The 17,616-nt window shown below is 39.9% G+C and overlaps 1 protein-coding gene and 1 long non-coding RNA gene across 3 annotated transcripts; both read right to left on the bottom strand.

The window, feature by feature from the left end:
* Nucleotides 1-4,907: 4,907 nt before the first annotated feature.
* LOC116394469 (uncharacterized) lies at nt 4,908-7,904 on the bottom strand. The gene is made up of 4 exons (XR_004213465.1): nt 7,515-7,904; nt 6,756-6,797; nt 6,608-6,649; nt 4,908-6,472 (listed from the first exon to the last, which is right to left on the bottom strand). It is a non-coding gene; the product is annotated as an uncharacterized LOC116394469 (long non-coding RNA).
* Nucleotides 7,905-8,522: 618 nt separating this feature from the next.
* On the bottom strand, nt 8,523-13,299 carry etsrp (ETS1-related protein). Of its 2 annotated transcripts, none has more exons than XM_031867515.1 (8): nt 13,199-13,299; nt 12,476-12,557; nt 11,371-11,472; nt 11,195-11,269; nt 10,957-11,106; nt 10,622-10,867; nt 10,159-10,277; nt 8,523-9,295 (listed from the first exon to the last, which is right to left on the bottom strand). In XM_031867515.1, the coding sequence occupies exons 1-8, from the start codon at nt 13,262-13,264 to the stop codon at nt 9,014-9,016; spliced, it is 1,122 nt and encodes a 373-aa protein (XP_031723375.1). In that variant the 5' UTR covers nt 13,265-13,299; the 3' UTR covers nt 8,523-9,013. The 2 variants fall into 2 exon arrangements, with proteins under 2 accessions (XP_031723375.1, XP_031723374.1); XM_031867514.1 differs by having other exon boundaries at nt 11,371-11,502.
* Between the last annotated feature and the right edge of the window lie 4,317 nt (nt 13,300-17,616).

Genomic DNA, 17,616 nt, shown 5'->3' on the forward strand with positions numbered 1-17,616 from the left:
GAAAGTTTGGTATTGAAAATGGAACACCTCAAGGTAGTATTGTCAGTCCATTACTATTCTCCATAATGATAAATGATGTGTTCAGTGAAATTGAAAATGGGATGGGATTGTCACTATTTGCAGATGATGGGGCAATTTGGAAGAGGGGAAGAAATGTGGAATTTATAGTAAAGAAACTGCAGAGAGCCATTTTGAAGGTAGAAGAGTCATATCAATGGGGTTTTAAAAGATAAGACAAAGACAATGTTCTTTACAAGGAGACAAATTGGTGGTGAAGTAAAACTGAAACTATATAATCATGAATTAAATATTTAGTTCTGTGGTTTGACGAAAGGATGACATAGGATGTACATATTAATAAAGTAGAGAATAAATGTAAAAAAGTATTAAATATAATGAGGTGTTTGGTGGGAGGTGAATGGGGGGCAGATAGAACTGCTTTGAAAGCCAAGTACAGTGGATTAGTTATATAGATTATGGTTGTGTGGTGTATGGATCAGCAGCAAGCACGTCTCTCAAAAAACTGGATACTATTCAATATCAGTCAATGAGAATATGCACCAGTGCCTTTAAAACAACCCCAACGGCTGCATTACAGGTGGAAATTGGTGAAATGCCACTAGAACTACGAAGAACACAGTTAGCATTGAGTTCTTGGGCTAATCTACAGGGACACAGCAAAGAACATCCAACACAGGACACTTTAAAACGTTGCTGGGAAAAGGAGAAGAGGGAGACAAGAAGCTTTGGTTGGACAGTAGCACAGAAAGCAACAGAACTTGAGCTAAATTAAACTTCAGTCCAACAGTTATTACCAACAATATCACCGTGGATACTTCCTGATGCAAAAGTAGATTTTACATTATTAAAAATGAAGAACAAGGGTAGAGCGGATCATTTCAATTGGCATACAATACAGGCACATATCGACAGTACAGTTATTTCCAGGTTTTCACAGATGCATCAAAGAATTTAGGAAACAAGGAGTGGCATTTATTGTTCCAGAATTTAATAATAAAATAGGTAAAATGGTCACTGAGGGAGTATCAGTGTACACAGGGGAAATGTTGGCAATAATGATAGCACTACAGGGGATAGAGGACACAAGACCATTGAGGGCAATCATTTGTTCGGATTCAAGTTCGTCATTAGCCAGCTTACAGAACAGCCATTCAGAGAGTAGACCAGACATCCTTATTGAAATACAACAAACATTATACAGAATTCAAATGATGGGTCTGACAGTCATAATCCTATGGGTACCAGCACATATTGGGGTCAAAGGAAATTAAATGGCAGATAAAGCGGCAAAAGAGGCCACAACAAATAGCTGCACTAATGTTACAGTCAGCTTCAGTAAATCAGAAACAAAAAGTATCATTAAACAGAGGTTGAAGGAAAGGTGGCAGAAGCAATGGGAAGAAGACAGGAAAGGACGATGGTTTTACCAAGTTCAGAGGAAAGTGGGAGAAATGAGATGTGCAGGAAACGGGCAGATCAAGGCTTAGATTTGGACACACTGGCCTAAACAGTATGCTTCAAAGAATAGGTAAACAGGAAACAGGAAAATGCGACTATTGTGGGCAAGAGGAAACAATAGAACATGTTATTGTGCAATGTCAGAAACATGAGCAGGAAAGAGGGCAGCTGATTGGAGACCTCGGCAAGATGGAGGTACGGTTGGATGTAGTGGATATTGTGCAAAATAACTCAAAACGTGAGTGTTATCAAGTATTATTTCAATATCTTAGATTAATTGATATAATTATTAAGAAAATGTGAGCCCGTTGTTGTGTTTTGTTATGTTTTTTTTTTTTCTTGTCTTTTTTAATTGAAATTGTCACATAAGTACTAGACATCCTGATCCACACCAGTTGGTGGCGGTACCAACAAGAACAACAACAAGAAAGCAGAAGAAAGCAGACCTTCTTTTTCAAATAGGCGTAACCTAAATTTTAGGCGGGCAATTATGTAACTTGAACTGTTACGTGCAGACCCTCCCAGAAGAAATTTTAAAAAATAGAAAAATATAATTTAAAAAAAAAATGGTCCAGACTACAATCAAACGCGCCCTGAGGGACGCGCTGGGGAATCTGAGTAAGACGGATTTTCTTACGTTTTGTCAGGAGCTGAGGGACCGCAGAGAGGAGCCGCGGGTCCTCTACAGTCATGTGGAGGATAAAAGCGTTTTGCAGATCACAAACCTGCTGGTTTCAACCTTCACCGAGCCCAACGCGCTTCAAGTGGCTCAGGATTTACTGAGGCTGATAAACTGCAACGAGGAGGCAGAGACACTGAGTGAGTAAACAATGGTGACTGAAGTCCATTAAAAAGTATCCAAGGCTGCCTGCAGGACGCTGTGCGTGTGCTCCATACTGTAACTGTAGGCTACCACTTCCTGCTGTAATCCTTAAAGCGGCTACAATCAATACATTTATAATAACAATGTATCAAATTCATTATTCATTCATTAGGTGGCAAGAAACACGACAGGTTGCTCCACAGATGTAATAATGTAAATATAAATGCATAAGCTTAGGGAAGTATACACTATGGAAAGAATGTATATACACCAGTAGGCTACACTGAAACATGTATTTGTAGGAGCCGTATTTGATTTGTGTTTAAGTACAACTGCCTCCAAGCACTAAGTGGTGTTTTGGTATAAGCCAGCTGGCCTCAGCCACGTTTATGTTCATGCCAGTAATCGCAGGTGTTGCTGATTGGGGAAAAGAAGCAAACACTATATTTCACTTCATTTGTAGTGACTATAAGTCTGGTACTTTAGCCTCTATACTGGCTGCAAATTGGTAAGAATTGTTTAGGCATGTGCTCAGAAAAACAATACACAAAGTTACCAATGCTTTATATCATGGCGTTTATTTTCCCTCTGGTGTCCAGTGTCACTTCTAATAGGTTTGATGTTCAAGTTAAAATAAATACAGATACAGTCAAAACCCCTGTGATTACTGGCATGAACCTAATAGTGTCTGAGGCCAGCTGGCTTGTACCAAAACACCACCTAGTGCTTGAAGGCATATTGCACCTAAACACAAATCAAATACATGGCTCCTAAAATGAGTTCAAGCATGAAAATCCCAAAGGACATTAGGACAGTCATTTTTTAAACTGTATTAATTGGTTAAAAGTCTTGTAAAGTCAATAGTGCAGGTCAGTAGTGTGTATATTGGTGGGGTCTATGTCGATCTGCCTTTCACCGCATCATCTCTCTCTACAGATTCCAAAACCAAAGCCTGTGTGGACGTAAGTTGAAAATTGAAATATTCAAGTACTCTCTTTAAAATATTGGTAGTTGAAATGATACTGGTGTTGTCATTTTTGTTCCTCTTCTTCAGAAAGGTGACCCTACCTTCCGTAAGACCTCGACCGGGGAGTTGGAGACGAAGCCCTCCCAGGAGGCTCTGAACCATGTGGCCGGTCGGTGGCCTTTACAAGCTGCTGGACCCGGAGGTCCTCCTGTGTCGGTGAAGACGCCAGAGGAGGTGGAGGCTGAGGCGAAGGCACGCGTCCTCTCGGAGGGCGGGGACGCTCGCAACGAAAGGCTGGTTCTGAGCAGATGTATGATTCAGTTTGGCCAGTACAAAGGTAAAGCTTCAAATGGCTGTTGGAGAATGATGTGGGCTACACTGCCTACCTGGTGGGTGATCACCAGAAGCAGCGACAGGACACAATGGGTCAGAACTCGATGACGGTCAACAAGGTACTGCAAAGAAACAGGACATGCTGTCTGCCTTCTGACATTTGCAAGCTCCCAAAAGTTTTTAGTTTCAAGGTATTATATATTATATATAAGACAAAACACACAGAAAACAAAGTTGAAGATGAACTTGACTGATACCATTATATATTTATTTTTTCAAATTTTCCATTTCACAATTATATTGTTTTAGTGAATTCTTTTGGCCGTGATAATCATGTAGTAAAAATCTGATATTGCGACAGCCCTAACATCAACACACAGCACTGTGCACCTACTAATCCCACTTTAAGAACTGATATCCTCCTATAACACCAGTTTTAGTTGTGTTTTTATAGAACTGTATACAGTAAATGTGTATTAAGGAGTCGTTTCTGTGTATTTGTCTCAGATTTTCTTGAGGAACAAATTAAGTGTTTTTAATTGAATTAAATATGAACCGTGTAGCTTTATTAATAACATAAATTTCATTGTTCATGTCTTGTCATTTGAAGGATTCTTTGACCCGATACGCAATTGCTTACCCTGAGGTTTTGAAAGAAGTCAGATTTCCTCGCGGGTACGACAGATCCCTCCAGTCAGGCCAAGAAGGAGAGACCCTTGTTGGATTTGGTCTTCACAAGTCGGACACGCTGCAGGATCTGTACGAGTCGACGGACAAGGACAAGATCAGGTTTGGTAGAACGCATTAGTAAACGGCGGTGGATCTTGGCGTTAGCAACGCTGGCAGACATTAAAGGCCACCCGCTCTACCCTTTTCTACACAGCTATGTCAACTTCCTCCGGAGCATGAGGTCAACCTGCAACCCAGGGTCCAAAATGGACGTCGCTATCAGATACATTTTGCAGCGTGACCAAAATCTGGCCACAAACAGGCCGACCACCAGCTTTGCCCATCGAGCAGTCAGAAAGAGTCAAACCAGAAAGAAAGGGGTCCAGAGCACCACACGCCAGCCAACCACTGCCTCAAGGTCTGTGTGTAAAGACTGTTTCTGTAGGTGGTGAAATATGTGTTGTTAAAGACCTCTGTCTCCTAAAGGTTTTCCATATCAATGTCTACTGCAGACTTGCTGAAGTAACTCTAAAGTGTCTGGTGAATTGCTTTGGCATTTTGTCTTTTGTTCGAATCCATCTCACATGAAGTACTACCATTCCCCAAATAGTGCTTTTTATTTCAAGTGATCTAGATTTATCCACTTCTTTCTTCTTTTAAAAGGAAACTGCAGCGACTTAGTGAAGAAACGATGTATCGCACTATTGTGTCATGCAAACAACTATTCCCTATCTATCCATAGCTAGATGCCATTTAATGGGAGCAAATCTGAACCCCCAAAAACCATATATCATAATAGGGTTTTATAAATTCCCAAATATCAATAACAGTATTGGTCTCAAAAGTCCAGTATTGCCCGGACTATTCCCCACACCTTCACTTTGTAGAGCGTGCTTTACACTAAAGGATCGTCTTTTTCTAAAACAATACTTAGATCCCTTTGTAATGTGCGTCTAATGTGAGTGAGGGGGAGGACAAAGTCCACTGCCCTTGTTCTGTGCACAAAAAACGAATCTAAAGTTAATACGAGGCTTCAGCAGATCAAGTGGGAATCCTCCACAGTTACAGAAACATAATTCCCTCTTTATGTTATAATCCTTCCACTTCAGCTCAGTAGAGAAACCTTTTCCAGGGAATCACAAAGAGGAGATTATTCCAACTAAAAGAGCTATAACTTTGGAAGAATTGAAAAATGTGAACCTGTCCTTAAAAATGTGTCAAGGAAACCCCGATGACGTAATCAGAGTCATTTTCTCAGACACCAGAAAGCTCCTCCACACGTTGTACCACGTTTTTATAAAGATACTGCTCATGGCGTTTAAACTGAACTTAATGTGTATAATCGGTAGTGTGTCTCTTGTAGATAATTTGATGATGAATGCATCGCCCCGTCTCACTCCACTGTCCTCTGCCTTCCCTCCAGGTCTATACGGAGGACGCCGAAAAGGAGCTGGAGGAGGACATCATTCCCCCCGCCGCCCCGTTAGTGACCCTCGTTCTCTTTGGAAGTCAGCGGCCTGTCGTCCTCTTCAGACTAAAATAATAAAGGAGTCATAAGTTGTTTTCACCAGTCAAAAGATTATTTTTAAATGACAGAAGGTCTCGTATGCTGTACAGATTGTAAAGCCCCTTCAGGTAAATTTGTGATATTGGGCTATGAATAAAATTGACCAAAACATTATTTATTAACATTAATAAACCCCTTTTATTACAACTCTTGTGCTGTTTTATTACAACTCTTGTGCTGTAAATGGTGCCTTATTTTTTTTAACAGTATGAACACTCATTGTTATTTATTGAAAGAGCATTTTCTGTAATGCAATCCTTCTTTTTAGGTAAAGGTAATGTAAAAATGGCCTGCTTACATACAGTAAAACGTATATAGGCCTTCGTTTACATAAAGCTGTTTTGGTTGTTTTTTAGACAATAAAAGGTTAATTTATACAAACTAATATATTGTGGAAATAGGATCAATGTTGATAAATACCTATGATTTTTAAGAAATAATGTGAGCCACAGAGGGAAAAGACCCAAGAAAGACTTTATTATGACAAAGTACAAAATGTTGATTAGTGATTTGAAGTTGGTTTCTGCAGACGGCTCTCTTATGACAATATTCTCTCTGGATAGTTCATCATTTATGGGGCGACAATGTTCGTGTCCTGGATGAGCACACGTGTGTCGATGCATCGAGTGTTTCCCTGAGGACAAAGACAACGACACTCGCTCATTAATGAATAACGGTATAGTTGATAGTTTATGTCTTATATCGACGTTATACAGCGACCGCCTTCATCCGGAGATGTTGCTTTGTGAGATGTAAAACCAATGCGTACCGTCTCCCACCATGCTGAATCCTGCTCATGAGGGCCTTACATCTGTAAACATTTCAGAACATTTTACTTTGAATAGTAACTCCACTCTTTGCACAATGTTGACAACTTCCGTGCATGCAGGACAAAACCATTTTTGAGGTCAACTCACTGTCAAAGCGGGATGTTTAATGTCCTCAAGTTGTCATTCTGACTGTGAAAAAAAAACAGAAACAAATGTTAAATGTTAAACAGCACTGACACATTTACTGCATACTGTTTATTCCTTAGTAAACATTAATCTGGGTCATTGCCAAAGAATTCATTAGATTCCCAGATTGTTTATTCAAATTCATTTCAACCATAAGAAAGGCAGCCCAGCCACGCATTACGTGATTTCCAGGAAACTAAATTCAGCTGCTGTGTAGACGTGAAGAGCCAGAAACAACGTATTGATGATTCTTCAGCTGTAGTGCACAGACTCTGTCCACAATAAACAATAGCAGTGTAAAAAAAAAATAGTTTTTTTAGGTGATTTTATGGCAAACATGTAAAAAAAATACTATTCAACAGAGAGTATCAATCTTGTCTTCTAAAGGCTATAAACTGAATATGTAAAAACAAAATCTGACTTTTGTTTAGACTCTCAAACATCAAGATCAGCGTTAAAACTCCAGTATGTGCCAGCCTCTACTCTACTTGTAACGACATGTAAGCAGACACACTGGAAACATTTAAAAATGAAAGTAAAATCGGAAGTCACTGTATTTCTTTTGTTTGTTCATATCGTCCGAGCAGGAATCACTTTGCTATTTATTTTGGGGTTATAGACAAATGTGGTTTACAAACAGCAGTAATAACATGATATTTATGCTGCAGTTAACCACGGACACACACAGTATCCTGAAGGCTGTACGGCGGCGTATCTCACCAAGTCTCTCCGCCTCGTCGTTGAGGCTAATCTGTCTCAGTATTTCCACGGACACTTGAACAGCAACGGGCTCGGTAAAAGTGGAAACTAGGACGCTCACGACTTCTAAGCGGGTTCTACCCTCCACCCTGTTGCGCCTGACTTGCGGCTCTTCTCTGCGGTCCAGAAGATCGTGGCAGAACCTTTCGAAGTTCTGACTCGACAGGTCCTCCATCATGTCCACCAAAGCCATCTTAATTGTTTTAGGAGGCATTTCTTAAACCTATTAACGGTGAAGAGATCTGATTTTATTTATTTTCCCGTTTGGGCAGCAGGCGGTCGATATATTCCCTCAATGTATCGATGAATCCACCCAAGTTTGACACGTTCAGGAAGGACGCGTTCAAAGCCGATATCCGAGTATCGAAATTATGAAACCCCAGGTGGCAATGTTACATAAGCCTTACTGTAACACGTCCTCTCGTCACGTGAACGCTCTGTACCTACGACGAGCAGCACTTGAAGACAGCAATAGATAAGGAAGAGCTTGTGGCCTATATGTGATATACTAGCACTATGTATAGGGTTATAGCCAGCCTCGAGCCGCTATAGGCTAAACGGTTTACTCTCTATGCATTTATACTCCTAAAATAACCAAAACAATACAAATATATATATAAATATATCATACAAGCAGCTTCACACAGATTGATTTGACCAGTAAACGAATATCATCTCAGTTTAATTACATGAGCAAACCACTGGCTCAGCTCCTGCAGTTTAACTTCTTCTGTCAACTACATGTCAAATATAAATGTGTAATATATAAAACTTAAAAATGCTACAATTCAACAAAAATTATTCAACATTTTGATGTTAAAGGCAGAATCCAGACTAAAAAGTGTTTTTGTGTGTGTGTGTGTGTGTGTGCATGTGTATGTGCGCATGTGTGTAATGAGACTCTTCACACAATTCTATGTTTATATACAGTTTATTTACACAAAACAATCATCACACAGGCTAAAACGTTCACAGTGCGTGCCTGGAAATTATCTCAGTTTACGTTATTCTGACTAGCAACAGAGGTAGACATGAGTTTTGTATCAAAACAATTATAATATAAATGCACAAAACCCTACAAGGCGGTCATATAAACACTATTTACACATCGATTCCTTCTTAGAAACCCATCAAATGAAAATATGGCCCCTGACGTTGCAAAAGAAGTATCTTTAAACCTTTAAGTAGCTTTAAATGCCCCATGTGCTGCAGTTATTTAGCCCTGAGGTGCCATGTGTTTATGGGTCAGGTATTGGGAGACCGATCCATCATTTAAGAAAAGACTGGATATGAATTTATGAGTTTTTGGTTATTTGACTCCCTGAAGTACAGCATGTATAAACCGGCTGTCTGTGACATAATCCCCCCATGAGGATACTGTTCAGCGAGAGCTCGAGGAGGCAGCGTTCCCTTTGTAGACTGTGGGCCTAGTACTCCTGGTAGTTGTGTTAACCGTTTTCCTACTGAGACGCCCACGTTTCGCTGCTGTGCTCCGATGCCGCTGGCACCCCGGGGCACGACGGCCACGACTTTGTGTTTGTGGGCACAACGTTCAGACTGGTCAGCACCTCCTGTGCCGTCTTTCCCAGCATGCCCTGTATGTCGCAGACGAAGCGGTAGACGTAGCGTTTGCCCGCCGTCTTGTGGATGATGTTCTTGTGGTAGTAGTAGCGCAGGCCACGGCTCAACTTCTCGTAGTTCATCTTGGGTTTGTTCTTGCACTGGCCCCAGCGCTTAGCCACCTGTGGGATTAACAAAACAAAAAAACACAGATGAATGTGTGTTTGTATCTCAGAAAAACAATGAATAACCCGTCCATGTATAGCAAATGTGGAAGAAGTACTTAGATCCTTTACTTAAGTGCCTAAACAACAATGCAAAAACAATCCAAAGTCCTGCATTCAAAGTCCTACATAACAAAAGGTAGATGTACTGCAACTATCACACGTATGTAGCATGCTACGGTTGTAGCTGCTTGAGGTGGAGCTGGTTTTAACTACTTTATATATTGTTATAATACACGCTAGTTTAGTCCAGTGGTTTATAATCCAGGGGTCTGGCGTCTCCAAAGGGTCACAAGATAAATGTGAGCAGTCGTGAGATGATTCACTTAACGCTCCCTGAAATCTAACCCCCCATTTGTCAAATGTATTCAATCATTTTACCATTATTTGAGAGTTCGATGAAACAAGGGGGCCAAACTAACCTTAACTAAATACTTTGTGTTACATTACAAAGGTAATTTGTACCGATTCGATCAACAACAACAACAAAAAGCTAGCTAGCTTTTAGCAAGCAATTCAACATTCATTGATGTTAATAATGTAATGATACTGGTAGCGAAGCGTTTAGTGGAGCTTTGATCAGTGTCAACGTAATTCTCTTTGTTTAGCTACATGGCACGGTTTTTAAAGGAAGGACAATTTGACCTCTTTGGGCTTTGAACATTGATTTAACAATGCATTTTATTTTAATCTAAAAGGTAAGTATTAGTTGTTAAAAAGTACACTATTTCCCTCTGAAATGTACTGTTATATAAGTTTAAGTAAATGTACTTTCTTTCCACTACTGCCATGTAGTACTCCAAAACAAGAGATGTCCTCACCTCTGAGGGGTCGGACATCTTAAACTCCCATCCGTCTCCCGTCCAGCAGATGAAGGTGCGACAAGCAGAGTCCAGAAGTAGCTCCAGTAGAAACTGCCACAACTGGATTGGACCGGAACCTGAAAGAATGAATCAAATTGTATTTATTTGGTTACAGAACTGTTGAGTTTTGGTTAACCTGTTATAATCAGGTTAACCAAAACCTGATTATAACAGAAAACATAAAATCATCTGAATTATTACATGTAACACATGTACTTTATTTACTGTTTGAGTAACTTGAAAAAGTCTGAGAAATGGCCACTATGAGTGTTTTACTATATTCATTTTACTATCAGAATATTATTGCTAATGCATTAATATGGAGGTAGTATTTTAATGTTGTAGTATCGTCAACGTGGTGCTATTTTCTATAATTTATACACTTTTTTTAGAGCAGCTCAAAAGAGATGAGAGATCAAACCTGGATAAGTTGACATTCCCGTCATGTGGCCCTCCCTGTCTAGCCTCTGGGGGGGTGTGTTCTTGCGTTTGACCACACGGGGGCAGTACTGCTCTGAGGACTGAGGGCCGGGGGCCGGAGGCGGGTGGGGTGGGGGGGCAGTGAAGCTGGGAGAGGAGTACTCAGGCCAGAAAGAAGAGGGCTGCCTCTGTCCGTCAGAGTCGTACAGTTCAGCCGAGTGACACGAGTAGCTCTGATCTGTCTCACCTGGAACAAAGAGACGGGATTACACACTGAACTGCAAGAGTTAGACCAGTCACGGGGTGTTTTTAACATCCACAGGTGAAACGACTTACTTTGTAATGTATTTGATCCCTTTGCGGTTAGAAAGGGGCTGTGGCTGCCCTCCACGGCCGGGCTGAACTGTCCGTTCTGGGGCACCAGGCTCTGGTACGTCTGTGGAGACTCCTGGTATCCAGTTTGTGACTGGTCTACCGTCAGTCCATCTATACATCAAACAGAAAGTTAGTTACAAAAACAAATCCCTTTAAAAAAAGTAAAAGTACTTTAAATACAGTACGAGTATGAGCTGACCATGTGAGTACGAGGTCCACCAGTTAAACTCCTGGTACGAGTCCAGGTTGAAGAGGGAGGTGTCACCGCCACTCACTGCAGGAAAAATAAAAAGAGCAACAAACAAATGTGAGATAAGTCTAAAACGTGGCTTGTTGCAGCACCCATAAGGGGTATGTTTGTTATTGAGGTTTCACCTTTAGTGTCGTAAGGGTGAGAAGCTTTGGGTGGCTCTGGGTAGCTGCTTTCTGCGACATATTGCTGCTGCTGCTGCTGCTGCTGCACGGGGGCTTTACTGTCTAACAGAAAAGACAGGTCTTCAGGGTAGTCTGGAGGTTAAACACAATGCAGACAGATGGAGTCAGTAGGTGATGATGAAGGCAGGATAGAGGGAGAGTTCATGCTCGAAGAAGGAACACCCCAATTGTTTTACTCTACATTAAGTAAAGTTATTTGGTTGATTTCATCTCTACTGGGCCAGCTATTATGGTTTCCATTTAATTCAGCACATGTCTACTGTGTAGTGAATGTGCTTTGAGATCATTGGTATGGTCCTTTAAGCTGGAGGTCTATTACAGCTCAGCTCAGCAAAAGAGTCATGAAGAGATGCAAGATGGGGTGAATTTGTAAGTTTGTTGGTTTTTATCTTAAAGGTGGATGTTGACACACACACACACACACAAAAAGCTGCTTGTTTACTGTCAAATCAGCACCCGGCACTCAGGTTTTTTCAGCTCTATGGATGGGGGCAGCTTGGAGGAAGCGAGGGAGGGAGGGGTAGGAAGAGACGGGAGGAAACGCCAGCTGAGGGAGTGTGACAGAGTAGTGATGGAGGTCTGGGGAAGGGGGAGGGGGGTTACTCTAAATCTGTTGGAGGAGGAAGTCTGGAGGAAAGGATTAGGGAAGACAGAGAGGGGAGTGTCTTTAACCTGACCACCCTTTTTCTGTCTGTCTTTGCCTACCTCAGCCCATTCAAGCGTTATTCACACTCACACACACACACACACACACACACACACACACAGCAGCACCCCAGGGTTTGAGCGAGAGTCCCCGGGTGTCAAGGTCTCATCGAGAAACCTCTGACAGATGTGATGATACAGTCTGCGCAAATATTTCCTCTGTCCTTCATCTGCTCAGGTTCAGAGGAAACAGATTGCGCAAACATAAAAAACAAAAACATAACTCTGTCAGGGCATCGCTGAGAGTTTAAACCTTGTGCCATCATGAGTCATGATGCCTAACTTGTGTTGGAGGAAATAGAAAATAGAAAATCAAGTGTAAGTGATTCTCTGAACTCACCATAAGATGCAAAGTCAAAGCCAGCCGGCACTTCCTGTGTCCTGAAGTCTTCTGTGTAATATCCAGTCTGGCAAATCTCCATCTGTGTTGAAAGAGTCGTGATTACAACTTTCATCATCATGGCAACTCTCCATGTTGATCAAAATCTAGAGGCAAAGGCAACATGAAAAGCCTTGCACTAAATATTGTTTTGAAAATTAAAAATGTAATACTTGTATACATACTTGAAATAAGGAACACATCAGATTGAATTTGATCATCAACTGTTTTTTTTTTTAAATGATCGTTTGGTCAAAGTCATGGTATCATGCAGTAGTACAGCTGTGAGGCCTATTTAAAAAAAAACTTAATTTCTGATGCATTAGGTGCTGTGGAGAAAAGTCAGACATGAGACATGAGTCACCTGATGCACAGCAACCTTTCTTTGTTAAAGATCTACAGTTACATGATCTGTTTCACAATGATTTGTCTTTTTAGTGTGATTCTCTTACAACTGAACTCGAGTGCATTGCCTATGTTATTGAACGCACCATCAAGGATTATCTCAGATAAAGAGACTTATTATTTTCATTCTCAAAAACATTTGTCTAGTTGTTAGTTTACAAAATGTAAGAAAATAGTTCAAAAACCCATCATATTTCCCAACCAAACTGCTGCTATATGAACCCAATAGTTGCCTTTATTGTGATTTTCTGTATTCCATTAAATGAAATTAAAACCTACCTTTATTTTCGAGTCTTTGCTGTCTGTGTTTCTGTCTCCAGGTTTGGTGATAGTGTCCCAGTACATCTCTTTCTATCTCGCACAGATTTACACACTTTATTTACCGGCTACACGCACAACAACGAGTGGTCAGTCTCCGGCCGGAACGGTCCCGTTATAAACGCAGCGGAGGTGGGAGGGGCGCGTGCCCGCGCTCGGCGTCGTGACCAGTTTGTTTAATAGAACGTGACGTCAGTCGCACCCCCCCCCCTTTCAACAACAAAAAAAAATCTAAACACTCATTCATAAAATACTCACTGACACCGTAATGTTCCGGCAAAAATATATCACGAGGAGTTTGAATCGATTAGTGGAGGAAGAAGTATTAAGAACTTAAAGTTAAGTGTCAATATCAAACTGTAAAAATAAAAAAGAATGAGCAACAGAAATGACCAATCAAAAGTAGAGGCTATAGGCAGCAGAATGACCCCGTCATTAAATGCTTCAGTATCCGAGTATTATTAACATTATAATTAATGTCCAGCCTGTCCAGCTACCATACTTTATAAAGTGAAGCTACTGGTTGGTGGAATATAACATTTTATTTACTTATTAAGCCTAAATGTTTTGAGTGTTAACTTTTAATCTGAAAAAGAACTGTTAGTGAATAAAAAGTATATATTTTCCTGTTACATAGGCTACTGTAGTATAAGTATCTAAAATAAAAAATATTCGAGCAAATACATTAAAATTGTGCTTAAGTACTACAGTAATTGAGTAAATGTTGGCTATTTAGTTATACTTTCCACTACCTATGAGATCATAAATATATGTGTAGGATTTTTTATTGATGGCAAAAATTGACATTAAGGGAAAATTATTGATAAACAGAAAATAATCTAAAGAAACTCACAAAAAGAATAAAAACAATAGAGCTGAAGTTATTCAGCAATAAACAGTTGAGGCAACCATTCTGATTGACATGTTAAAGGAATTTCTTATTTTCAGACTTTTTATAGATTCAACGATGAATTGATTAGTCGAGAACATAACCAGTGACAATGAAAATTACCGTTACTTGTAGCCCTAAAAACATCTCATAAAGTGTTTATGATATATGGAAACCCATGCCTGCTACAGCAATAGCAACCTATAACACATGGTAGTTAGCCAGTCAACTCAAGTAATTATTGATATATTGCCTAATAGGCCTATAAATGGATATCAAGGGGAAGCATATTTCTACAACTTTACGCCTATTGAGGATTTAGTAAAAAAAATCCTGAGAGGAAAACCGTAAGAATTGATTACACGCTGAATAATAGGCAGTCAAAACAACCATCCGTGTTATTTTTATTCTCGGAATGGCCTCAACGTCTTCCAAAGTTGATGCGGTCACTCTGATTGCCTGACAGGCGGGACTAAATAACTGAGCCACAGTTTGGCTGGAGATGAAGTGCAGGCGTTTGAAATCAGAGCAGTCGGTTTCTAATGAGGTGGGAGGAAGAAAAAAACAAAAAAAACGCTGTATCTTTAGAAACCATTCGACAAAACAATGGCCCGTAAAAAGCACACACAAACACAAGCACACACACACACACACACACACACACACGTACACACAAGTACTCGCTGAAGAAAGACTGAAATCACGGCGTGAGTGGCTGCAGCAGATAAGGCCGAGCCCAGGGCCTTGTATAAACAAACAACTCGCACTCACACACACACACACACACACACACACACACACACACCCACACACACACACACACGCACACACACACACACACACACGCACAGCTCCATCTGGAAAAGTGGAGCTGGCTGAAATCGTGCGCGTCGGTGGGAGACGGGAGTCGTGATTGGGAGCCCCACCTCGAGACCTCGAGACGAGGACACAACCGGGATAAGGTTACACAACACGAGGTGATTAACAACCGTCTGCAGTGAACGATCAGGAATCCACCTGGGAAAATGACACTGTGGGTCACAGCTGAAGTTAACTGTCACGGAGCAATAAGCGCGCAAACAGCGTCAAATCTCCCGGAAATTAAAATAATACAAGTTGTAATGGCACTCTGGAGCAGACGGTTCATGAAAACAGTCGTCGATGAATAAATGCTTCGGAAGTGTTTATTCTCAAGATTGAACTTAAATATGTCATAGTGTTCAGCAGTCAGCTGGTGGAGAAAGTATTTGGATCATTTAGTAAAGTAAAAGTAATACACCGTGAATATGTCAATACATCAGGAAAAAAATGCACACGAAGTATCAGACGTATAGAAAAATGTCCCTTGTGACAGTTTTATTATAAGATTATATAACTATTTACTGATCCCCAGGCAGAAATAAAGAAAAATAAGAAATGAATAAGAGTTAAATAAGAGTAGGAAAGAATGAAATAAGAGCAATTAAGGACAAAGTTATGAGCTAAGTGATGGTTAAAGTTGCATGGTAATAGCAGCAAGTTTATATGTGTAAACATTGTACATCAGAATAACATATTCTGTAATTAAGTAATGATAGTGTTGTATGTATTAAAATGGAAACATAATAGGGTATGTGGTAAGACATATGATAGTGCAGTATAGGTATATGAAGTACAACGTAATAATAGTAATACAGTAATATAGTGCAGCTACAGCAGAATATTAATGTAATATGGTATTTTATCCAGTATAGTACAGTAAAATATATCATTGGAATGTTGCATCACTACAAAAGCAGGGTCTTATGGAGATTTAGTTTGTATTGAACAGCAAATAAAGATTATTTGCAAGTTTGAATTTAACTGCTGATTGTTTTTTCCATTATTCACTATTTTCGTTTGTAAAAAAATTGTGAGAAACGCCATCACAATGAGCCCAAAGTAACACTTTGCCCAACCAACAGTCCAAACCTCCAGATTTGTTTGTTGATTGTTATTATTTGTTGATTTATCTGTTTGTTTAATGTATAATTTAGCATCATATTTTATAAACTATTCATATGTTTTGTATGCAAAAATGTTAATTTGAAAAGAAACTAAAGCTGTAAATGTAGTGAAGTAAAGTGATCAATATTTCCCTCTGAGATGTAATGGAGTAGAAGTAGAAAGTGGCATGAAAAGAAAATACTCAAAGTGCAAGTACCTCAAATGTAAGTACAATACTTGGGTAAATGTATTTAGTTACATTCCACTACAGCCTGTTCCCATATGTCGGTTTTAAAGCCATTTAATTTGTCTCACTTTACAACTTCCTTTGGCCTTTTTGTATGAAGTTGTGAAGCAGTTTACTTCACTCCCAACAACTGTCGCCAAGGATACAAAGTGACTTATTTTCTAGTATTCAATATTGTTAGATTATCCTCAACACAATCAGATTGAACAAAAATACTACACAAGTGCCATACTGTTGACTATTGTTACCACTGGCGTAAGGACTGAATGTAACAGGAAGTGAGGCTGAAAATGGAATTACCTGTAGAAATGGCTTTGCTGATGCACTTTAAAGGATCCTTTGGACCGGATGAACTGAATAGCTCTTTGTTTGTTCAATAAAATGGTCTTCGACGATGGAGAATAAAGTTACCTGCTTTAAAAATCCTGTGACATTCTGTTATTTTCATGAACATTCAGGAAGTTGAATGATGTAAAACAAAAGTCAGGTGCCAAATGAAAACAAGCTTTTGCTTGCTGTGCTGTAATCATTCCTCCTATTCATACTGGACACTTACACGTTGAGAAAGTTTTTTCAAGTAGACTCATGGAACAAAATCTACAGTCCTCAGTAATGTGCTTAAGTTGATCTGAAGTTAATGGCTTCAGTAGTGGGAGTTAGACAAATCAAGGATATCTTCCAAAGTTTCAGTGTTTTTAACAATAAGCCAAGTTTGTACACCTGTTCAGTAATATCTTGAGCTGTTCCAGTGAAGGAGTTAGATCCTCAAGCACCATTTTTATGTATTTTGACCCTATATGTTGGTATGTAATGTGCCATTTGAGACATTAATGGCATGTCTCCAAAAGCACAGGTCTTGATATAGATTGTCTTTTTTTTTGTTTAACCATAAAAGCTATTTTTACTCTGAAACTTTAAAGGCATTCAGTAGTCAGTGGCCCCCTTTCATTTTCACTGTGGTTAAACTATTGCAAAACATTAAGAATCTGTTTTAAGTTAGAGATTGTGAGTTTCTATGAAGTTCTTCTGCCTTCCAATATGATTCTATATCTAAGGCGCGAGCACACACAAACAAACAACAGAGGTTTTTGTTTTTCCTTCTGAGCAGTAAATGTCGGTTTCATGAGAAGCAGCGTCGGTGCTTTCAGTGTTTAAGAGTGACTTCACTTCCCAATTTAGAGAGAGAGAGAGAGAGAGAGAGAGAGAGAGAGAGAGAGAGAGAGAGAGAGAGAGAGAGAGAGAGAGAGAGAGAGAGAGAGAGAGAGAGAGAGAGAGAGA

Source organism: Anarrhichthys ocellatus, unplaced genomic scaffold (genome assembly GCF_004355925.1).
Source record: "Anarrhichthys ocellatus isolate YVR2014 unplaced genomic scaffold, GSC_Weel_1.0 scaffold39, whole genome shotgun sequence".
Classification (NCBI taxonomy): Eukaryota; Metazoa; Chordata; class Actinopteri; order Perciformes; family Anarhichadidae; genus Anarrhichthys; species Anarrhichthys ocellatus.